This window comes from Solanum pennellii, chromosome 1 (assembly GCF_001406875.1).
Source record: "Solanum pennellii chromosome 1, SPENNV200".
NCBI lineage: Eukaryota > Viridiplantae > Streptophyta > Magnoliopsida > Solanales > Solanaceae > Solanum > Solanum pennellii.
In genome coordinates, this window is record NC_028637.1 from 107412086 (window position 1) to 107436903 (window position 24818).

Below are 24818 nucleotides of genomic sequence, written 5' to 3' on the forward strand. Positions count from 1 at the left end.
TCTGTCTTTTTTTTTTTATGGTCAAATTGTTGAGTATTAAAATAAACTTACTCAAATAGAATGAAAGATTCATATATGCCATTTTAAACCAAATTTTCGTTTAAGTTTGATTTTGTTGACCGGAAGTAGTTGATAATTATTATCATCATCCACAATAACAACGCAATTAGTTGATAAATTATCAAATATTATAAATATCTTGTCTTATATATGTGATTTTTTGTTGTCTTTTTCTCTTCTCTCAATAGTACGCTTTGGCCTCAGAAAGCAAGTGAGCTGTGCCAGAAGTTATAATTTGCTTTTTTGGTGTTGAAATTGATTATTTTTTTTTAAAAAAATAATATTTGTTTGAGTAGAAGTGTTCAAATCGATAATAAGCAAATAGTATAATTATCATTATTTCACTCATTATACCAATTTCAACAAAAAATATCCGAGTTCTAACTCATCAATTGGGAATATTTTTGTTAATGTCAAATTAGTTATTGAGTAACGAATATTTGAGTTGATGACAGCACTCTAATTATAAGATTATTAATTAATTAAAAAAAGACAAACCATCATCTATAATTATTATTAGTTGATAAGATTACACTTTATTGTATATAAGTTAGAGTTTTTATCAAAGTAAGTCATTATTAAAATCAATTTATCAAAATAATATATTTTTTTGAAAATTTAACAAAACTTGTATAAATGTAATTCTCAACAACGTTTTAGATAATATTTCCTACTATCCACATTTTAGTTTTGTTAATTGGAACCAAGCCATATATAATATATTTCGAATATCTAAAAAAAGTTAAACTTGATGATAGAATAAGCAGAGATATACGAATTAATCAAGGACGAGACTGGGCAACGATTTCGCACTGGGCACTTCCATCCAATTTTTGGACACTTGAACATTCATTATATCGTAAATATTATTTCAATATTTGCAAATATTAAATGTGACATTCTTCAACTTTGTAGAAGAAGCAAGTTACTCATATTTAAGATAAATAATATTCAACTACAAATAATTGGAGGAATGGGTTGTGAAAAGAATCCAAGGGAGTAATCAAAAAAGAAGGTTTTTGAAGGCAAATTTGTCTTGTAATATAACACCAAATAAGTATAAAAGATCAAGGATATATGTCTCGATATATTTAAATTTATCGATAAGGATTGTAGTGGAGTAGTAAATATTTCTTCATTCTTAACTAGAGGTCTCAGGTTCGATGCAGTCCCTTAGCTAGGGAGCACTTTACACAACAGAAATTTTTTATGTGAATTTAAATTTATCCAAACTCCAATATTAATATCGAAGACACGATATGAAAAAATATATATTTAAATCTTTGACCAGGGCCCGTTGACGAATCTAGACCTTATCCTCTTTTATAACTCATTCATGTATGTATACACAATATATTGTTTCAAAATCTTTGTCCTACTCCTCATCATGACAACAAGGAACTTCAATTTAATTTTAAAATAGCTTCAAGATTTTTGTTATGTACTTAATTGATTTTAGGTGATTTTGTTGATTATGTTAATAATCTCTAATTATGGCTAATATAATAGTAACTAGTTTTTGGACAGAAAGGATGATAAATCTATGGATTAGGATAATGTAGAGGAAGGAGAAGGTTGTCCTACCTTCCCTCACTTACATGTTAGTGAATTCAACATGTAAAAAATGCATTCAAAATAAATATAATTTATTATATTTGTAAAATTTAAATCTTTTTGTGCATATTAATCTCCAATCGAAAGTAATGTGATTTTATTATTTATAAATTTTAAATCTTTTCGTGCAGATTAATTTCTATTGGAAAGTAATAAGTTAAGTAGAGTTGGCATATCTTTTGACTCAATATACAAATATTAGTGAATCAAAATTTTCACATCGAACTTGTGAAGATTTATTCTTAGTTAGCAAGGATAAAGAAACAAAGAAGAACCAACAAAATTGGTTCTGAATCTACCACTTGACTCACTAAAAATTAGTTTAGAATTAATTGGAATATCCATGTTTCCCTTTAGTATGTATTTTCTTCATTTTTGTTTCATTTATCATGTGTTGAAAAGGAGTGCGTATGTTCTATTCAAAATAATTTAATCTAAATTGTTAGTAACTTATTTAGTTAATGAAATGATTTATAACTTAATAATGTCTATATGACTTGCATCAGACATTTTGAAGAAACAAAAACACTATATACGTACATTGCTAATTGTGGTTGCGACGTAGGAAGTAGGGAAACTCATGGGAAGATCGAGGGTGAGATATGGATATTGCCATTCCTAGGTAGGAGGATTTTTTTTTCTTCTGTAGTTTGATATTCGTATTGGAGTTAAATTTGTTCAGATTCATGTCGGACAGATCTCATTTAGAGATATCTCTTTCTATTCAAAAGAAAAAAATTATATTCAAAAACTCAAAATCGACAGCTCTAATAATTAAAGAAGAAACAGTTTCATCCACTACACCACATACTTTGATGGTCGTAAATAACAGATAGTTGCCTAGGTCTTGGAACTTGTTCCCCTTCTACATCAAGGGACGCCATGCACATTCATTTTATATTTTTATGATTTAGATTCAAAAACAACCCATTCGTGCAAGCTATATATATATATATGTGTGTCAATCATCATCTTTAATTTATGATTTGGTGCAATCTAGTGCATGCCGATTTCAAGTTATTTGTCACTCATTGACCTAATAATACCCTACACTACATGCATGACTTCTCCATGGGCGTAGTATATATATAAGAACTAGTAAACATGTAAAATTGTAATTTAGTATTCTAGTTTATTTCATTTTATTATCTCAAAAAGATCATCAACACCATTGTTTTCAATCTTCTAAAACTCTTTTATTTTTAATAAAGGATAATGAAAATAATAGACAGTACTTAGAAAATCTAAAGTAAAGAGCATATACTCAAATACTCTAATATTATGATCGTTTAGACTCGAACTCTTTTCAACATAATAAAATAAGAGCACAAAAATCAAAACACATAGTTTCACATGAAAATAAAAAAATATGACAAGTAGAGTTAGAATATTATTTTATTATAAAGTGAGTGGGCAGTCTGGGAACTCGTAAAGTTAGTTAATTATCAGTAAAATAAGGATACTACGTTTGATATTGATTTATATATAGTATACGAGGGATTCACCGTAAATGTTACTTCTGTTACATTGGGAAATTAAAACCTTTTATTTCATTATTTTAAGCCTTTTCTAATCGTAGTTTATATATCTCACAAATGATAGAAGCCAAATTTTATTGGACGTATAGGTAGCTGACCCTTCAACTATTATTTAAATTCTCAAACATAATACTCTATAAACTATTATATCTATTATTTAAAATAAAAATTTTCTGATATATACTTTCTGCTGTTCATTTTACGTATCATATTTTTATTTTTTTGGCACACCACTTACAAATATTACTAACAAAAAAAAGTAGTTTACTAATAATCCTTTTTTTTTTAATCTTAATTTAGTATTACTCTCTTTTTCACCACATTAAAAGGTGAAAACTAATTAATTAGTTCATTATACTTGATTTTTTAATTGGTATCTATTTGCTTGGAGCTGTATTGATAGTATTTTCTCCAGTAAATTATTGCTACTTATATTTGATAAACTAACGCTATTAAGGTCAAAATACAACTAATTCTTAAACTTCGTCGTGTATAATATTTTAATTTTTTATTTGGGAAAAGGGTCTGATAATACTCCTCAACTTTGTCATTTGGAGCTGATATACCCCTCGTTAGAAAGTGGTTCACACTACGACAAAAATGATCATTAGCGAAATTTAATTCTTAATTGTCGTTAAATATGTATTTTTAGTGGCAATTGTCACTCTTTGTATATGTCCCTAAAGCCTTTAGCGATATAGGTTCTAATGACACTTAATTAATGTCAGTAAAGACTTTAGCACTCATTATTAGTGTTAATATTTAATGCTGCTAAAAGTTGTTTTTGTTGTAGTGTCATATATGCCTTTGCCGTTATACAAACGACTCACATATACTCCTGCCGTTACAAAATGAGCTCAGATATACCCTTCATTTAACGGAAATTAAAAAATTAGTTCTAAATTTATATTTTTTACTTTTAATTTTTTTTAAAAATTATTTAGGGGTAAATATGATTCTTCAATTAGTTCTAAATTTATATTTTGCACTAGGTGTTCAGTACTTATATTGAAGTTCAATTATTTTGAATTTGTGCCATATAGGAGCCCACTCGGAGCTAAATGATCTCTATTAAAAAATTTTCTATATCCAAAACTCGAATCCCAAACATCTTATTAAGAAACGGAAAAGGCTCATTTGCACCACATCCTTGATAGTAATCTCTAGACTCTTAATTAGTTATATGGTTTCCTAGGAAACCTCGGATCTGCTGCAATATTTCAGAATACCCATATCTCATATCTGGTTAGCCCATTATTATGTTACCATACGTTATACCCATTTCCTTCATCATTTCATCCCCAATCGAATGCAAGATATGATAAGATAAGAGGTTTCATAAATACACCTAGCTAATTTATATACTATCAATTATTTAATTCACTTTTGTGTGCTGCTTTTCTATATAAATATATGAATGAAAAATAGAAATTATATGTCATGCACATAGAAGTCTGGAGCTGTCAGCTAGCCCTTATAATTGACTTCACTGGCCCCTTCAAAACCTCGAGAGCTCAATTTCATTTTCATTATACTATTTTATAATGTATACAGAAACATTCTAAAAATTTTATGTTTATGAATCTCAAATTATCTTTAGCTTACTTAGTTCCGTATGAATTATTTGTATATGTTCAATAGATTCCTAAAACAAATATGTACGTAGTTTTGATTGAAACGATTATATAAGGCTATCAAATGTGAACTAGAATTCTAGCTTTGCTTCTGCCAACGTTTCGTATTATCTTATTTCTTTGTTGATATGATGACAACCTCTTTTATCTACTTCGTTTCTTTTGGTAGCTAATGATAGATTGTGTTTTTTCTTTTACTTCGTTTAAAGCTTTAGCTTTTCTTTCTTTTCATATTTTTTTTATGTGTTTCCAATAACATATCTTACCCATGTTTTCACATGGACAAATGGTGCATGAAAACAAAATCATTACTGTGTGGTGGTACATTGTATGTGGTCTTTGTTATCAATATATTTAAAATATATTCAAGAATACAAAGGGGGCAGGGTGTGGGTTGTGGGGGGTGGGGTGGAAGAATTAATAATATAGAATAACAAGTAGTAATAATTAAATAAATTGGTATATAGGTTGGGGATATATGTGCTAGTGGTACAAGGCGGTAGTTTTCCGTTAATTTAGCCCACAATAGAAAACGATAGAAGAATAGAGATTGAGGAAGACACACAAAATGGCCCCATTCCTCTTATTGGTTTTGGTGTAAGCTCTATGTGTGAGAGAGAAAAAAACTAATAATCAAAATCACTGAAACGATCGATTATTTTGAATTTGTGCTACATAAAATACAATAAAAATGAAAGAGAAGATGTCATTTTTATAACTTAAAAAGCTTAATAAAAAGACATCTGATTAAGAATCGATGAATTCTAACTATTCTATCACACTCTGTTAGAGTAAAATTGTGGCTTTTAGAATAGAAATGTGGCCCAGTAGTGGCCATTTGAGGATAATGGTAGTAGCCTTCATCCTCTCTGGACTAATATTAATTCAACCAATATATACATGGGGGTACCACTATATCCTCCATGCACCTTTCTAAATGATTTGCTTTTTACTATTAAAGATAAGGATCAATAACTTTAATTTTAAGTCTGCAAACTTGGTGATTTATCAAGTTTTTAATCATATGCTTGCTGTTTATATTAAGTTGATACATGGTCCATAGATGGTTAACAACAAAATCACATGTACGTAGCGTTTTAGTCACACAATAATTTTGACAAGAGACCAATCTTATTATGATTTCCAAGATAATTTTTCTAACTTATTAAAATTATTCCTTTTTCTTTCCTTTCTCTTTCTGTCAGTTTCTCATAAGAAATTGACCAATACTAGAAACATATAAAAATTAGTTAATAATCTCTAGTTAATCCGTCGCTAATTCCCTTTTTTCTTCTAATAGTGAATTCTTCATCCTTTATCAACTTCCCTAACTTATTAAAATAGACTCACACTGGTGTGGTGTGTCTGATCCATACGTCTTAGACAAAATATAAACTGACAAGTTCTTAGGATTAATAGGGTGTCCGCTAGCTCGTTTGATGAACTGAGAGAAGTTTAGAGTGCTTTCTAAATTATAAATATGAAGCTAGTAAATATTAGCTAATAAAAAATCGGACAAAGAATAGAAATCACATACTTTTAACGTAAATTACCATTTGTCCCTTATAAGTTTAGAATTACAGAAATCCCTCAAACTGATTCAATAATATAAGCGCGAATACATTACTCTGATATGCGAGATACATTAATCGTTAAGATAGATTACATTTTATATATGATACATTAATCTGATGTACATTTTATACATGATACACTAATCTGATGTGCGAGATACATCAATAAAAAATGAGAAATTTTGGAGATTTATAAAACAAAGAGGGAATGATGATAATAAGAGAACTTAAAGGTGAATTTTTGTCATTTTTCCTAAAAATATGCTAATTAAGTAGTATATCTTAAACAGAAACTTATTTTTAAGGCAATATACCACTTGATGTCCACACATATAGTGATTTGTGATATCAACAGCAAGTAGAGGTTATTAAGTAGTCTCTTTTGCTGAAATAAACGCATTGCTAGCTAGCTAACATGATTTAACATTTGCAGCCATAGTTGACCCAACTGCTTGGTAGTTAATAGTACTAAACGCTAACAGAAAATATTTGATCAAATAAACCTCAGATGAAATAATTACTTAAAAAACAAGATACAATTATTGCTTGTGAAAGCAAAATTAGGATATTAATTAAAGGGAAAAGAGTCAGTGGTCACAAAATTCATAGAAAGCTAAATGAAAATGAAACAAAATCTTTCTTCGATTATGTTGTCTCTTGATAGTGATAGCAATAGAAAATCTGTCCAGACCACACCCCCAAGCTCACACCCACCCCACCCCACCCCAAAAAAAAAAAAATCTTTTTTAGTGGTCCTCCATCACACTATCCAGATTAATTCTTATATTATGTTATCTATTAAAATGTCATCTAACTACCTTTTTGGAAACTTTTGTGTTTGATTAATTTTAAATGACCTACAGAATACTCAATTATTACTAATGAATCACCCGTGACTATCTAATTATCCCTTTTTCTGTTACCAATCAAGTTGGAATACCTAATTGGAGTTTTAACATAATGGTAATCACACATATCATCATATCTTGTGGACTGTGGATTAAGTAAGGCTCTCACAAGCTTAAATACAAGAATATTTTCTTTAGAATTTATAAATTATCTATGCCGTGTTTAGTTATATAAATGTGTTAGTTGTTATGCATAAATAGATTTCTTCATTAACTTGTAGTAGTTATGCAATTTTTAAATTGCAGATCAAACAACTTCTTAATGATACATAACTTACTTTCTTATCAAGTACCAAACATGATATTATTTACATAGAATTTAGTATTAGCATAACTCACTTTCAAATCAGCTACCAATCTGCTATTTCATAACTCACCTTCAAATCAGTCTAAATTGTTCGATGACTAAGAAGTTGCAATCCAAATTATAATAAAAATATCTAATTAAAGTTTTCACCCTTATTACAAATCAAACTTTTGATGACCCTACTCTTTTTTATGTGTGCTTTATCCAAAAAGAGGTGGAAGAGGAACAAGCTACACACATCTAGGTTCGCAAGAAGGAAAACGAACGTTGCATCAAAGATTTTTAATTTTACCTTCTAGTGTTGCTTGCTTAAAATTCTATTTCAAAATTTGTTTAACTTTTTTTCCTTTAAAAATTACTTTTTTCGAATCACTATTGTTTGTCAAGATAAGATCATGCACAATATTTAAGAAATCTTTATGACTAATATAACCTACTACTAATCATTATTAAAATAGTTAGTAAACTATTTTTAATATACCTAACAGATAACAGTGAATGAAGGGAGTAATAAATTAAAAATAGAGAAATTCTATTTTTGGCAACGGACAAACCCCTAATATCTGAGATTCTGCTGTTACGGTATTTAATATAGCCCATAATATGGTCAGTGCGCGTCATCTTCACGCTCCCATAATAAACAATCGTTTGGACGATCTTGATAGAGTAGCAAGAGAGAGGTGTTTCTCAAACTTTGAGGTACCAAACACCAATGGCACGGAATTCTTAAAACCCCGTTATCCCGTTTTTTAGGCTGGTGTCCACCTCATCCTTCTGACATGTCACCTTTTGATGGGCCCATTGATTTACACGTATCAGTGGGAGACCCAATTGTATACTATTCTCACTTCTCATTTCAGGCCCAAAAAAAGCTCTCTCAAACTTTACCTTCTCGCGGGACAGTCTCACGTGGTTAGTCATGTCTACCTGGGTCCACTTTGGTATGGTATAGTTACGGTCCATGACCCCTGCCCCACTTAAAAGTCGAACTAAATTAAAATATGTAATTTTCCTCTAAATATTTAGGTATCAGCAACGCAGTTTCTGTCATGTACATTAATATATGACGTTATATATTCAGTTAAATAAAAAAAGTAAATACAATTTGGCATCTCCCCATCTCTCCTTTTGTCATACTTATTTAAACCCCACTTTCCTAATACCTCTAAGCTTCACGCATTATACTCTATTCTTTCTCTCACACACAATAACAGAAAAAGGAAGATAGAACAACAGAATTTCTTCTATTCTGAAGTTGTATTCATAGTACTTGAAGCGAAATAAAGAGGGAGTTGGTTCAAGAGGACGTAACAAATAAGGAACGCGTTAGGAAGCTACCTAATATTTTTTTTTCTAGTACAATTTTGAATCGCCTTTGTTACTTTCCGCACAGTAGCAGCTTTTTCTTCTCTTAAACTCTTTCTGAAAAAAGGATCTCTATATTGATGAATATTGCATTACCAGAAATGCTACATAACATCACTAGCAATGGAAGCTCAGAACTGAGCGTGCTTGAACGACAACGAGATAGAATGAAATGGCAGGTGCAGCAACAAGAGATGAGTTATTTTAATGGACAAAATGATCAACTCATGAATTCTTTTCATCAAACGGCTGAAGCTCAACAATTTCATGGTCTGATCAATGTAAACGATCAGAGTCTTAATGAGCTTGTGACTCGGGCAATTAAGCCAGACCCCTGTATGGAGAACAGTTGGGGAGATTTTGGGACCACTGGTACTAATGGTTTTGATTATGTTCCAGTTGGAGTTGGACACGGAGGAATGTCACACCCATCTGAAATGAACTATGCTATTTCAAGAACTACAAGTTGCCCGCCTACCATGGCGGACAATGTTGTTAAACCCAAAGAGACTATGCTGAGTTCTAACAGAGGCAGAGAGAGCTTCAAGAAAAGGAAAGCAGATAAGAATCAACATCTCAAGGTATGTTCAACTCCAACTCAAACTGTTTCTCTATCCTGCCTATGTGTAAGCCCTGCATTTCGGTGTGGTTGAGGCATAAATAGTTAAGTAATTAAACGCGTGCTTATTCTAAGAGTGTCTAGATAGATAGATAGTCACACACCTCAACAAGAAATTGGAATAGTCAAAGGTTTAGAGTTCAACTCTCACAAGCCACCCAAAAAGATTAAAAACTACTTTCATATAAAGAATTAGATCCACATCTCACGTCTTGATATATAATATAATTATGTAATTAAAAATATGCAATTAGATTTATCGTTTGTACCAGTTGTTCACACAATTCAGCAGTCCTGTAAGCTATAATTGGTGAACATTTTTCAGGAGGTTGCAGAAGAGGGAACCAAAGACAAGAAATTCAAAGAATGCATCGAAGAGGAGGATGATTCTTCCAAGGTAACAACAGAGAAAAAAAGCAACAAATGGAGTGCGACTAACAGTAGCAACAGTAAGGAAAATTCTGATACTTCAAAGGAGAAGTCCAAAATTACCGATGATAAAAAGCTAGACTATATACATGTCAGAGCACGTCGAGGTCAAGCCACTGATAGTCACAGTTTGGCTGAAAGAGTGAGTTGCAAACTTGGTTAAAGTGTTCTTCACTAATCATCAGTAATATTTTACTCTAACAAACAACTTAACCAGCAAGTTAATTCATATTTTTGGCAGGTAAGAAGGGAAAAGATCAGTGAGAGAATGAGATTCCTGCAAGATTTAGTACCAGGTTGTAACAAGATAACAGGGAAAGCAGGAATGCTAGATGAAATAATCAACTACGTCCAATCTCTCCAAAGACAAGTAGAGGTAAAAAAGATCAAAAATCAATAGTCCTTTAGGTACTTGAGTTGTTGCTAGAAAAACTGTGATTGAGATTCTATATTTGACAATTCATTATCATGACAGTTCCTATCCATGAAACTAGCTGCTGTTAATCCAAGGCTTGATATCGATGCAGACAATTTCTTCAACAAAGATGTAAGGGAACATCATATCAAGAAATTATTTCGTTCTTCAGAATAAAATTATGTTCTTACTTCACATTTACTTCTCCAGATATTTGCAACTAGCACATCTACTTTTTCCGCAGTGGGAGCTGGAACATCATCTGAAATGCTTAGTATGGCCCAACGCCAGTTCAATTCATTGCAGCAAATAATGTCAAGTTCTGGATTAGAAATGGGTATTCTAAATCTAAACGAAATGGCACTACGTAGAACCACTAGCGCTCCTGTACCAATTCCTGAAATGTTTCTCGACTCATCCAGTATCAATGTAATCAATTGAACCAATCTTAGTCAATAAACAGTTAATTTCCTTTTTTTTTTCTCTTTCAATTTGCTAAAGAAAAGTTTCATTCAACATACAGCAAGTTCAGAGCTTTCAAACTTGGAACACTGATTTAGATAACATGTATGCAATGGAGCTTCAACAAGGAAGATCAGCACAGTTTCTTCCCCATCCGTGTACAGGTATGCACAAGTGACATGTCTAGTCAATATTTCTATCCTGTCTATGATGCTTCACCAATAAGAAGATAAAAAATCAATTAAGGTGGGTGTTACTTTCCATGTTAGAGACCCAGAACCTATCATATTGCTTCGAGAATAGTTGGGTCCTCTTTCATTTATACTCCTGTTGAAAAAGGATGCTGATTAGGTATCTTCCCTTTATTTCTGTCTTCCACCTTAAATGATCAAAACTGTGTTACTTTTGCACATCGAAAAATTCCCCCAAGTAGTTGATTGATAGGCAGGTACTAACCATCCAACAAAAATGATCAGCTATTATTCAACTACATTATTAAGATTTCGAGTCTTTGGAGGGCCCTATTTTTCCTTTTTTTTTTTATAACAGTTGTATCTGGGCAATTAGCGTGCTCTTCAACTATTCCATGAGTATCCACCAATTACTATCACCCACATATCGGGTAATTACTAACCAACAAGTCGTACGCATATTGAAAGAAATCACTAAGTGTTCTTTCTGCCTATACTGAATTTTGTCCATTCTTAAAGGGACCTATGGCCCTTATCAATCTTAAAGTTAACACCAACACCAGAATAATCGCAGTTAGGCTTTTGTTCAAGTATTGAAGTTTAAAAATGACCACTGTGCAGGTTTTGCTGAAGCTGGACATGACCTGAAGATGGAAATGTGACCTTATAATTCTAGACATTCAAGATCCTTGAATGACTTCACCTCAGATGTCATGGATCCTGATTCTTTTTTTCCAAGTACATAACATAGTATATTATGTAAGTAAATGTTGCAGTTCAAGAGTATCAAAGCAATACTATGACACTGTTCATTGGAAATCATATCTTCTCTATAACAGTTAATCAAAACACAATTGCAGCCAATCATGCCACTAGAATAAAGAAGCTAGAAAAGAAGTTTAAAATTTTGGAAAATTGTATATACATAAATCTAATTTCCATCTATATATATTATATAGAGAGGCACACAAAATCAATTCCTGGAGATGTAAATGAAAGAAACTGCATCAGAACAGAAGTGCAAAATTTGTTCCTTTTTTCAAAACCAAGAAATCCCGGAGGAAAAGTGTCGAGCGCTAAATTTGAATCTCAGAAGTAATTTGTTTGGACATGAAATTATCACAATGTTGCAACATAAATCAGCTGAAATCTTCCAACCAGACCATTAGCTTAATTACTTTTTCTATTACTCTAAATAAAATGAGAAGTACTTCGTAAGACATCTATATTTATCTATTTACTGTCATTTATGATACCTAATTGGTCAGTGTTCATATAACCAACTAGACCCCATCTTATTTGACACTAAGAAGTAGTTGTTGTTACAGTAGTATTGTAATTTACGTTTGTAATCAATAAAAACTGCTTATGATTATATTATTTTCCACTTAAGCATAAAAATTGCAAACATTGATTATTAAGGGTCATACTCATCAAGTGGCACAAGCTGTTAATCTTTTGACTATTACCTGAATGGAAATATTGAGCACTCCATCTCCATGACTATACTGAAAGGAAGCCAAAAAAATACCGTAGTGGCTACCCTAGTTGCTTTTTGGATAGAATAAGACATGTCGATAAAGACCTAGAGAAAAAAGGCTTTTTTTTTCTCTTTCAAAATAATTGGTGATATTGAGACATCTAAACCACTAGTTAATAGGATTGATTCCTTCTCTATTACAAAAGAAATAGAAAATGAGTCGCTGATCATATGGAAGCTCATACTAATATCGCAGAATTAAAATACACTTTGTAATTAGAGCATCATTATATTTCACATCAGTCTGTCAAATATTGTTTTAATCGGTTGGACAAAGAAATAAGAAGTTTATGTGGTTTATACCAGGGATTAAAAGATATTCAAAATCATATCCAAGTTCCACTGACAACATACATGGAGATGCCATATTGGTGGCTTTGAATACAAAAAGAATGGATTCCGGTAGATTATCATTAAGAAAACTAGAAGTAGTGACTGCTTGCCATGTAATCTAACTCATTACTCCACTCCACCAGTGAGGGAGTTTCTTTTTCTCTATATTCTTTTTTTGTGCTCGCATCTTCCTTCTTTTTTTGGTTGAAGGGAGAGGGGTTGCAAGACCTTCTTGTTGTTTTTAATCTCTCATTCAGCATAATGGAATATAGTCTCCATTATGTTCAGGAGGGTATCTTTTTATTTTTGATGGTTCAGAGCAAATCAGAGGCATTCATCCGAGACCAGGCAGCACACCATTGGGCCTAGTGTATGTCATCTTGTGCCTTTCGCCATTATTTCTTTGTTCTAAAACAACTGCTTACCTTAACTTTCAGTGAACAAGGGGGACCTGGCTTCTTCTGCAGACAAAATCTACTGGATTCTTCTTGCCGGAATAGATGCTGAAAGATGGTGTTACTTGTTATCTTTCAGGACCCACTAAGGCTACGATATGTTGATGTGGTAGTTATACAGCCTTGCGCTCTACCACCTTAATAACTAGCTTTTAGGGTGTGGTTCTCCCGGATTGTCTCGACATTATCAGGAGCTAGTTACCACCCACCGTGCCATGGATGTTGACATCAGTATTGCAATGCCCACTCGGGGCTAGAAACATCTAGCGCACAGCTCATGGCAGATTCTTAGACACCTGACTAAAAAATGGCTACCTTGGAAAGAGCTATTTACTTGTGGTAGAGGGAAAGTGTAGAACCGTCGAGGACGACGGATGCAGAACGTTGTAGTTTATTATGGTCCATTGTAAGAAATGGGACTTGAGTCCCGACCCGTATTGCAATGTGCTAATGTGGGCTTTATATAGCCTTGGGCTATCCCATCTCAATAGGTAGCTTTTGGTTTGTGGTTCTTCCGAGGTAGTATCAATTTAAATCTTCACAAAGGGCCAAGTGTGTGCCACGAGTGCTCTGTCTTTGAAAAGGCAGAATGCTGTTATAGAATCCGCTATATTTGGAGTAGAATCATTGTTTCCTAGAAATCTAAGATGGTTCTCATAATTTCTGATGTATAGTACAGCACACTGAACCAACAATTTTACATAACATTGATGTTTATGCCCTTTCCCCAGTTCTCAACTTCTTAAAGAATCCCTCTAGAATCTATGGACATACGAGGCACTCATTAGACGGAGATGACAGACATACTTACATAAACTCTTGAGTGAAGAAGAGGACAGGAACATTGAGCTTGGTAATTAGGAGCACTTCGAGAGACATCGAAATATTGGATACTGTAGAAGTATTAAAATTGAGGAGGTTAAGGGTGCTATTCATAGTATGAGCAGGGGAAAAGTGACTGAACTAGACATGAAATTTGGTGGAGTTTTGAAATAACACAGGCACGGCAGGTCTGGAATGGCTGATTTGGCTGTTTATTGTCATTTTTAAGACTGTAAAAATGCCCGTAGAATAGAGGTGGAGTACAATGATTAAGTTGAATAAGAACAAGCGGGATATCTAAATTAGTATATTTAGTTCAGAATCCTTCTAATGGAGCTAAGGAAACAGATCTTGAATTTTGCTTTTCCTGCTTATATGATTCTTGGGTCTATATGTGATGTCTTACGTCAACATTACAGAAATTGTTAAAGTATTCCAGCACAAATGGTAAGTCATCAATCTCTTAGGAACATTATCCAGTGTATATAGATGAGTTTTTTCACTGCTATCAGCAACTTTTCACAATATAAATTGGTATTGTAAACAAACTTAAATACTGAAGACATAAAATAAGCACAATTTAAAACCAGATAAAAATACTTTACATCAATGATAGCATAAGCTTTTTATATAAGCACGGACATTATAAAGGAAGAACCTGCCACTAGTAATACAGCTGCTGCCACTATATCATACCAATCAGCATTACTTGGATGGACATCAATTCAGAGTAAGTTCCTCAAATTTTGAAAGCTCGATTAAATCACAGAGACTTCCCCAGCTTCTGTTTTGGCAATAATTTGGACTAGTTTAGATTTTTGGTACGCTTCATATTAGAAAAAGAAAATACAAACCAATACTAAAGGACAGAATTGTGTAAACATTATACCTTTTCCAGGAACTATGATGACCGGTGCTATCTTACAGTTGTGTAAGCAATACTCAGCGACACTTCCTTGCAGTACACTAATGGGAAATTAACCAGGAAAATCAGTAATCGACTTAACAACCAATTAGTAACCAATGCATACACAGGGAGGGGGGGGGTGAGAGAGAGAGAGAGACACCTTTGAATTATGCCACGTCCCCTGGTTCCCATAACCACAGCTGAAGGCTTCAACCTTTCTGCTTCCTTGCAAATTACCTTTCCAGCATCTCCTTCCACAATCCTAGCCACTGTCTTCACCTATTTCAACATGAATACAAAGAACTGAGTTTACTGTGTTATCAACTTCTAGAAATTATACCTATGAAACCAGAACTATAGAGATTATTGGTTTACATGTGGTCAAGCTCAATTAAACCAAGTTCAAATTCAATAAAACCAACAATTACAAACTTTCTCGGGGTTTATAGTACATTCTTTTGTGATGAAAAAGGTCTTCTTGTTACACGGCTTAAGGCTTTAAAATGAAAAAATATATATCAAGTGGAAGATCAGCAAGAAAAATATCTCTCCAGTAGAACTGGATATGCATATGTTACATATGCCATGAGAATTTTTCTAATGTGCTAGCAGAACTAAACTTGCACATATGTCAATTGTCAACAAAACTATAAACAAACAAAATGGAGAAAACTCATGAAGATACTGTTGCATAACAAATAAAAACTTGCAAGAAATAGCATATCGTGTGTGAAATAACTAAGAAAAATAATTAGAAAATTCAAGACACATGTATCATTCAAGCAACAACTAGATTATTTTCTGACATTCCTCAAGCCCTCAGGGTCCGTCTCAGTCAGGGACATAAGCCTTTGGAACATGATGTCGTATGACTGCTAATCAAATTCTAGACTTATAAAAATAGAAACTATAGGCTAAAAAACAATGGGTAACAGGTTGGGCACCTGACTAGAATCAACTCTCACACGCAGCCTATTTCATGGTATATGGTTATGAAAACTTACATGCATGTTAAATAAATCCATCAAACCATTTGAAGCATGGTATTTTCCAGCAGAGTAAAGCTATATATGAGCAGGTAAAACTTGAGAAGCAATGATCATGATGAAAACCCATTCAGATGAAGACCAGTAAATCAATTCGTAATGAAACATGTTAAAGTTCGCTTCTGATTAACAGTTATATATATATTTCCTAACATGAATTATTCCTTATTCAAATAACTGAATGTCCTTAAATATTCAAAGGAACAATTGTTTCTTATGTTAATTACGGGAAGTCCTTAAATATTCATCTTCAAGAATTTTGCAGCATGTACCTTCCATGTTGCGAGGGAAAATGGTGTCTCTTTAATCTTTTGAGAACCTTTGATATTCAAAATTCAAACGTGAGATGGTTCATTTTTTCCAGAAAATGTTTTGGCGGTATGTAACGATGCCTTAGATATTACAACACAGTTATGAGAGAAGTAGATCGATTTTAGTGATTACATTAATCAGATTGAGGAATGTAGTTGTGAGAATGGTCGCGGGTAATTACTTTTGTTAATTGCATTATGCTAATAATTTTTATCATATATGATAATTAATACATTACTATATAATGGCCAAGGTACAATCGGAAACATTTATCAATCCAATTGGAGAATCCAACTAATGTTTTAATTATACAGAGTAAATGCAGATTTTAATAGATTATCCAAATACCTAATAGTTAATACACAGTACATAATTACTTACTGTAAAACCAAAGAGAGACTAACCATAGCAACCGAAAAAGCCTCAACAGCAAGCTTCTCTATGAGTCCTTGCGTAGCCTCATAAACTATCTCATTTTTCAGACCTGAACAAAATTAGCAACAAATAGAGTTGTATATTAACAATTATTATTAAGATCAATTGATTAAAACGGAGATGCAAACTTACTGGAGACGGCGTGAACGAGATGAAGCGTATCGGCGAGACGGCAAAGGTGAGTAACGGCCCAATCAAAAGCGTGTTTGCTATTAGGACCGTGATCTATAGCGATCACTATATCACGGCCGCGACGCCGTTCGCCGGTTTCCCTATCGAGCTCCGGCTCCGGCACTATGGGTATGAGAGAATGAAGCTTCACTTCGCTCCAATTGTACTCTTCGTCTTCCATAACCGTTTCCATTGCCTTCTTTTTGGTTAATTTATTTTGGATTTTGCAAAATTGTGTGAGATTTGCGTTTTGGATAATCCGAGTATTTCCCAATTCGTATACGAATTACATATAAATAGTAGGATAAAGCGATCACGTTTAAAAGTATGAGAGACACGGACACCAGCCACCTTATTTGAAATTCAACGAATAAACTTGCGCCATTCTGATTTGCCATTCGCGGAAGGCATTTTAACTTTGACACGTTTTCCTCACTTTTAGCCTTTCTAGTCATTACTTGTATGAAAAATTATGGTAATGTAAAATATAGATAAATCCTTTTGCTTAGAAAATTGAGTAATTTTTCTAGATAATCATTTGTATTTGATACATCATATAAGAATATTATTTATGCTTATTTTAAGATTATAATATTATCTAATTTTATTTTTTATTTTTTAAAATATACTTGACTCAAAAAAATATATTATTTTTTTCCTACTAGGGTGTCATGTCACATTTTTTTATTTTTTTATTATTAAAATAAATGCTTTAAACCTATTTAAACATTAGATTGCATTATGTTTTTTTTTTTTAAATATTGTTTTCTATTTATGTTTTTTGAAAATGTTTTGTTTTTTAGATATACAAAGATAAATTTTTTAATAGAAAACAATATCACCTAACTTTGTTTATTTTTCTCAAAATATACGTGACACACAAAAATACATTATTATTTTTCTACTAGGCTGTCATGTCACATTTTTTACTAGGCTGTCATGTCACATTTTTTATTTTTTATTATAAAAAAAAATACTTTAAACCTATTTAAACATTAGGTTGCAATATGTTTTTTTAAAAAATATTGTTTTCTATTTATGTTTTTTTAAAAATGTTTTGTTTTTTAGATATACAAAGATAAATTTTAATAGAAAACAATATCTTTTTAGAAAAACATATTGCAACCAATGTTTAAATAGGTTTAAAGCATATATTTTTTAATAATAAAAAAATAAAAAAATGTGACATGGCACCCTAGTAGGAGAGAAATAATGTATTTATTTGTGTCAAGTATATTTGAGGAAAATAGGCAAAGTTGGGTGATAAGTAGTCCTAAAACAAACATAAGTGATATTCCTAGATAATTTCCCAAACATGGGTGACTATCTAGGGAAATTACCTCTAGAAAATTTGATCAGAATTATATTTTACTTATGTTACTTTTTAACAATTTTAGCTTTTAATTTTAATAGTTCTAAATTTAAAATAATAATAATTTATTTTAAAATAAAAAATATATTAAAATTTTTGTAAAAATTTCTAATTAAATTCTAGTCAAATTTTCTGATCATTTAGAATTAATCACAGGTCTAGTTAATTAACCTCTAGAGTTAGTTTTCATCATTTTTACTCTAATTGACAAATGATGATGAATAAATATCGGTCAATTCGTATTTTGTCCCTGTAATTTGTTTGAACCACTAATACAATATGGGCTTATATTTTGGCCAGAATCTTGGCCAAAAAATTAAAAAAGTTAATTGATTTTTTTTATATTTTTTAGTTAAAAGATATTAAAATTAAAAGGATAAAAATATTTAACAAGGTAAAATATAAATTGTAAAATTCTAGATAAATTTTTTAGCTAAAAAGATTTTTCCTATATTAAAACTCAATCTAGAAGTTGGTACAATCAAATTAAATTTACTGTTAATACATCGATATAAGAAAACAGCATATTACTTTAAGCAATAATTAAAGACACCAACAATTACCTAATAACAATTATTTTCTAGGTAATAATACTGATTAACATCACCAAAATAATTAACTTAAATTGTTATTGTACGATTTTGTCACATGTTCATGAGTTCACATCACGAAGATGAAAGGAATTTTTTGAGATAATGATTATAAGTGCATGGTCGCTCCAATTGAACCAGATGTCCTGCATTCTTTATATACTGAATTGTCGTATTTTTTCCCAACTTCCTGCACTCATTTTAAATCATTCTTATTAGATAATTGATAAAATTTAATATATTAGTTTTAAATTCCAAAATTGTTCAACAAATCTAGGCTCAACCAAAGTTGCTAGGGACTTACTCTTTCATGTCATCAGAAAACGTCTTATTAAAAATCTTATCATCGTCTCCGCATAAAATATAAATTTTCTGTGTAAAATAATAAATAAAGATATTAATAAATATTTCATCAACAGATCAGTATTAAATTAGTCGTGCAGTGACTATTTAAATTTTTCATTGTTATAAATAAATTAAGATTAGACAAACCTGAGAGTAGTTAGGGGTCTTAATAGTGGCGTCTTTGTCATTGACTACTAAGGCTTCAAGAAGTTCCACTTTTTCCTTTCTGTTGCTAAACATTGCCTGTTTTAAGTTATTGAATTAATATTAATATAAAATTTAAACTAAAATAATTGAATTCCAGCGAATTCGTAGTTGACACTTTATAACCGACTTTAGTAGAAAGAAAAAAAAAATCAAATTCTGTCATTTTGATGTTTCTCTAAAAAATGGTCCATGTCTGTCTAATCATTAAAATAAAGTTGTTTATCCACTTTTGACTTGTGGGGGCTGCTTCTATTTCCTTCTTCGCTCGGAATGATTTAGCTATAAATTTTTTAAATAATATTTAGAAAAGAATTTAGCAAATAGTGTTTATATATGTATTTTGTTACTATTTGGTAAATACTTTAGCAAATATTTCAAAGTTTCAAATACTAGTTTTTTCTTGTATTTGAGAAAAATTTTAATTTGGGATATTTTAAAAATTAAAATTTTATCCTAAATTTTTATTTTTTACAAAAAGACCATCTATAGTTGTTGCTTACATTGTATTACATAATTTTTACGTTAATTCCATAATAGTAATGAAATATTTTACAAAATCATATTTTTCTGAAAAAACGAAATATATTTTTCAAATACATGGTGAAATTTCACCCAAATAATATTTGTCAAGAATATTTGAAACGCTAACTTAAAATAGTCGTAAACATACAGTTGCTATTTGGATCATAATAAGACGTTTTCATTAGATCATCAAACATAATCATGTAGATTAGCACATAGTAATAATAACAGTAAATAGTTTAAGGGCTATTTTGGCCTTTCCGTTAAATAAATTTAACTAGAGTAATAATAATAACAATAAATAGTTCAAGGACAATTTTCTGTTAAACAAATTTAACTAGGTACCTCGTGAAAATCCTTGTAGAAAAATTGAGGCAGCCATGGCAATTTGTGAGAACCAATAGATAGAAGCACTTTGACTCCAGAGACAGTTTTAGGCAAAAGAAAATCAGGCCAATTAGTGAACCCAATATTTTTCAAAGATGCATTGCTAATTGATGCCGTCATTTCTATAATTGTGCTTGACATAACCATAGATTCAACCATGTGAGGATACATTTGAGCCAACTTGAACCCAACCATTCCTCCATAACTTAGCCCAACAAGAGAAAACTTTTCCACACCCAGCTTCATCATTCCCTTTGCTAAAAATTCCGCCTATTTATTAATTATACATCGCATAGTTAAAAAATATTAACAAGCAGTTTAAATTCTTAGATGAGATGATTAATATGATACCTGAATAGTTGTTGATCGTTCAGAACGAGTAGTGATGGAATCTCCGAAGAAAAGTAAATCAGGTAGGTAGACAGCGAAATCTGAAGTTAAGGAGAGTATTTGAAAAAGCCATGTCATAATTCCATTGGCAACAAATCCATGAACAAATAAAACTGGAGGTTTATTTGATAATTTGTTGTTTGGAACCCAAAAATGCATTGTAGTTCCTGCTTCTATTTCTACTAACTGGGATGTCATTCCAAAAGCTTTCATTAGACCATCAATCATTGGCTTCAAAATTACAAATGTATTTCCCATTTTTTTTCAAACTCTTAATTTTCTCTGTGGATGAATGAATTAAGATGATATGGTATCTGATCTGAGATTTTATAAATCCAACAATTAGTCGTGCACAATACCCACACGACAACATTTAATAATAACTTGCAAGTTGAGCTGGGTAGCTATAATATTATATTCCAATTGACACGGTCTAATCTTTTTATGTGCCTTGTCCTATACTCCTATTCAAATATTTAAAAGACTAATTATTTAAGGGAAAATGAACAAGTACCCCTCAACCTATGTCCGAAATTTCACAGATACACTTATACTATACTATAGTCCTATTATCCCCTGAACTTATTTTATAAGTAATTTTCTACCCCTTTTTAGCCTACGTGGCACTAGTTTGAAAAAAAAGTCAACCATCATTGGTCCCACAAGATAGTGCCACGTAGGCTAAAAAGGGGTAAAAAATTATTAATAAAATAAGTTCAGGGAGTAATAGGATAGTATAAGTGTGTCTCTGAAATTTCGGGCATAGGTTGAGAGGGTATTTGGGCATTATCCCATTATTTAATTCTAAACTCCTTTTTTTTTTCACGATAGTTGACTACCCTTTATTTGGGGGGAATTTTTCATAAATTGCTATTATGGGAAACTTAATTAGTTACGATTTATCTAATTACAATTCATAACTAAAATTTTAGTAGTTATGAATATTTTAGTTTGTATATTTCACATGAATAATATTATATACAATTCGTTTTTTTCAAAACTTTTAATGAATTTAGACACTAATTTCGGTTGAGATGGAATTTTATCTCATTAGAGTTTCATACCAAAAATGACTCCCTTAATACTAACAATTGTTTATTATCAAATGCTTTGTATTTATATTTGTATATACCAAATCTAATGATATTGCAATCACTAAAAATGTATACAGCGCATTTTTATTTTTTAGAAGTATAATTTTTTTATATGTATAATTGTCTAAAATTTATAGTGAATATGTATATTGTATGAAGTGATTACTAGATTTATTATTATAGGTGTAATTGTGTGGCAGAGTTGTATTGTTAGAAATTTTTTATAACTTATACAAACCAAATATATCAACAAATCATATATACAAAAATAATTAATTTATATAAACAAATGAATCTATTGAATTAATTGATAAATACAAATGAATCTATTGTATATGTACCACTTATGGGAAAAAATAGAATTAAATGTGTATATTAGTATAAAATTTTAAAATAATGTTCGTATATTTGAATAATTCATAACATTATACAATAATAAAAAAAAATGAATTCATTTTAAAATATACAGATTAAATTGTGCACCGCAAAAAAAGTGTAATTGATATATACAAATCAACCTATTGAATTAATTAATTGATAAATAAAAATGAATCTATTGTATATGTACTATTGATGAGCAAAAAAATATACAATTAAATGTATATATTTCTATAAAATCTGGAGCGAAATGTGAACTTAAGGAGAGTACTTGAAAAAGGCATGTAACAATTCCATTGGCAACAAATCCATGAACAAATAAAACTGGAGGTTTATTTGGTAATTTTTTGTTTGGATGAATAGATTCAGTTGGAACTCAAAAATGCATTGTGGTTCTTACTTCTATTTCCACTAATTTGGATGTCGAGAAAAGGCTTTTTCATTCTAGTGTAATAGACTGTGATATGCAAACTTTTTTGTGTGAGATCATTAATTTCTTTTTGAATTTGATATAACTTTGCTCCATTCTTTTGATTATATCTATCTTTAAGTTCTTTCCAAAGCTCCACCGAATCATTAATATATTATACACTATCTGAAATTTCCTTAGTGAGAGAATTTAAGATCCAGGAAGCTAGCATATCATCACATCTCTGCCATTGACGCGACTGACTTGAATTTGCAACTGGATTAGCACAGCTGCCATCGATGAATCCGAGCTTGTTCTTCACTGACAAAGCTCGCATAACTCCCCTTCTCCAGGATCTATATCACGTTCCATCGAATTGAACTGGAACCAGTACCATATTAGGACTATCAGAAGGATGTATATAGAGAGTACTGTGCGTATCACCATTAACATAAGTTCCCTGTGTTGGAGGAACATTTTCAGAACCTGTCATGATGGAGAATCAACTAGAAAAACAATAAAAGATGGAAAGCATTCTGCTAGCCTAAGATCGTTACTAAAATTGAAAGATTCAACTAAAGAAGAGAAAGCTAAAAAGGAGAGGAAATATTTTGAATAAGGAAATTTTAATATAGAAGAAGACTATTTGATTTGAGTTGCTTTGATTGATTACAAATGACTATGACCACCTCTATTTATACTAGTATATGGAAGCTTCTACAAATTATTCTAGAAAGATGTACAAAAAAATCTAGATGACTTTATCTTCTAAATATCTATCAAAATCTACATTATCCTATACTTTAGCCTAAATATCTAATTATCTAGATTTTTTTTAAGTATAAATATCAAAAATATTTATTCTACCAAATTCTAGAAAATATCTAAGATATTTTTATACGTGCAAAAAGTCATCTTTATTTTTCACCGTCATTCCACAAGCTTTCATTATAACATGAATAATTGGATCCATAATTACAAATTGATCTAATTTTTCTGTGAAGGAATTAAGATGATATATGATCTGAGATTTTATAAACAATCAAGTTGAGCTGGCTAGCTATAATATTATATTCCAAATGACATGATTTTTTCATTTTATCTACCTTTGTCTTATTTAAATATTGAAATTATTAGAATTATTTAAGAGAAAATGCACAAGTTTTCTCTTCAATTTATGTCTGAAATCTTAGAGACACACTTATACTATACGAATGTTTTATTACCCCCTGAACCTATTTTATAAATAATTTCTAAAACCCTTTTCAGCTTACGTGATACTAGTTTGAAAAAAAATGTTAACACACGATGTGCCCATAAGATAATGTCACGTAGGTTGAAAAGGGATAGAAAATTATTTATAAAATAAATTGAGGGGGGAATAGGACTTCAGTATAGTATAAGGTGTGTCTCTAGAATTTCGTGCATAGATTGAGAGAAAAACTTATGTATTATCCCCAATGTTTTGCATTAGAATTTTGAGCATAGATTGAGAGTTTCATTTCTTTTTTTGTCTAATTACTTTTATAATTACCTATTTAAAATTAATAATAAATAAAAGAACTGAAACTCTCAAATGTCTTTTTAAAATACAAAGGAGGCTCTGGCGTGTTTGCTAGGTCTAGAACTTGTTTTTTCGAGCAAAATAATAATAAATAAAAGTCCGAATTTTCCTTAAATAAAGCCTTATTATAATTCCTAACATACATTTGATCTAAAACCTTAATTAGGTTAGGATTCCTTATTGCTATTGGTTTGGGATACCAAAAAAGGAAGGTGCTATTTACTATACTCTATAAATACATAATCATGATGCGTCCATCTACCCTCAATCTAGGTTTGGTTTGATTGAAATTTTCATATTCATCATATTCCTATTAATTAATCATGATAAAGAGAATGAGAATTGCTGAGGAGGAGGAGAATCTCCCGCAGCTTCCTGATGAATTAATATTTTACATATTGAGTTACTTACCCCTCTCATCAT

General features: G+C 31.0%; 3 protein-coding genes across 3 annotated transcripts; 1 reads left to right on the forward strand and 2 right to left on the reverse strand.

The window, feature by feature from the left end:
• The first annotated feature begins 8776 nt into the window (after positions 1-8776).
• LOC107008015 (transcription factor bHLH63-like) lies at positions 8777-12134 on the forward strand. The gene is made up of 7 exons (XM_015206902.2): positions 8777-9581; positions 9945-10190; positions 10290-10424; positions 10524-10595; positions 10674-10892; positions 10987-11089; positions 11738-12134. Exons 1-7 carry the CDS (start codon positions 9081-9083, stop codon positions 11776-11778), a joined length of 1317 nt encoding a protein of 438 aa, XP_015062388.1. The 5' UTR covers positions 8777-9080; the 3' UTR covers positions 11779-12134.
• A 2565-nt stretch (positions 12135-14699) lies between these two features.
• Positions 14700-17484, reverse strand: LOC107014666 (universal stress protein PHOS34). Its single transcript, XM_015214687.2, has 5 exons — positions 17099-17484; positions 16936-17015; positions 15334-15452; positions 15156-15232; positions 14700-15050 (listed from the first exon to the last, which is right to left on the reverse strand). The coding sequence occupies exons 1-5, from the start codon at positions 17328-17330 to the stop codon at positions 15025-15027; spliced, it is 534 nt and encodes a 177-aa protein (XP_015070173.1). The 5' UTR covers positions 17331-17484; the 3' UTR covers positions 14700-15024.
• A 1523-nt stretch (positions 17485-19007) lies between these two features.
• On the reverse strand, positions 19008-21348 carry LOC107028250. The gene is made up of 5 exons (XM_015229291.2): positions 20912-21348; positions 20519-20830; positions 19592-19687; positions 19404-19471; positions 19008-19289 (listed from the first exon to the last, which is right to left on the reverse strand). The coding sequence occupies exons 1-5, from the start codon at positions 21206-21208 to the stop codon at positions 19175-19177; spliced, it is 888 nt and encodes a 295-aa protein (XP_015084777.1). The 5' UTR covers positions 21209-21348; the 3' UTR covers positions 19008-19174.
• Positions 21349-24818: the final 3470 nt, after the last annotated feature.

What these genes read in the sequence shown, in the direction of transcription:
- LOC107008015 (XM_015206902.2), top strand. Translation starts at nt 9,081, where the DNA reads ATGAATATTGCATTACCAGAAATGCTACATAACATCACTAGCAATGGA. An exon ending in ATAAGAATCAACATCTCAAG is followed by an intron (nt 9,582 to 9,944) that starts GTATGTTCAACT and finishes AACATTTTTCAG; the next exon opens with GAGGTTGCAGAAGAGGGAAC. An exon ending in TCTTCCCCATCCGTGTACAG is followed by an intron (nt 11,090 to 11,737) that starts GTATGCACAAGT and finishes ACCACTGTGCAG; the next exon opens with GTTTTGCTGAAGCTGGACAT.
- LOC107014666 (XM_015214687.2), bottom strand. Translation starts at nt 17,330, where the DNA reads ATGGAAACGGTTATGGAAGACGAAGAGTACAATTGGAGCGAAGTGAAG. An exon ending in TCTCGTTCACGCCGTCTCCA is followed by an intron (nt 17,016 to 17,098) that starts GTAAGTTTGCAT and finishes AATTTTGTTCAG; the next exon opens with GTCTGAAAAATGAGATAGTT. An exon ending in GGACGTGGCATAATTCAAAG is followed by an intron (nt 15,233 to 15,333) that starts GTGTCTCTCTCT and finishes ATTTCCCATTAG; the next exon opens with TGTACTGCAAGGAAGTGTCG.
- LOC107028250 (XM_015229291.2), bottom strand. Translation starts at nt 21,208, where the DNA reads ATGGGAAATACATTTGTAATTTTGAAGCCAATGATTGATGGTCTAATG. An exon ending in AACGATCAACAACTATTCAG is followed by an intron (nt 20,831 to 20,911) that starts GTATCATATTAA and finishes ATTAATAAATAG; the next exon opens with GCGGAATTTTTAGCAAAGGG. An exon ending in AGACCCCTAACTACTCTCAG is followed by an intron (nt 19,472 to 19,591) that starts GTTTGTCTAATC and finishes TATTTTACACAG; the next exon opens with AAAATTTATATTTTATGCGG.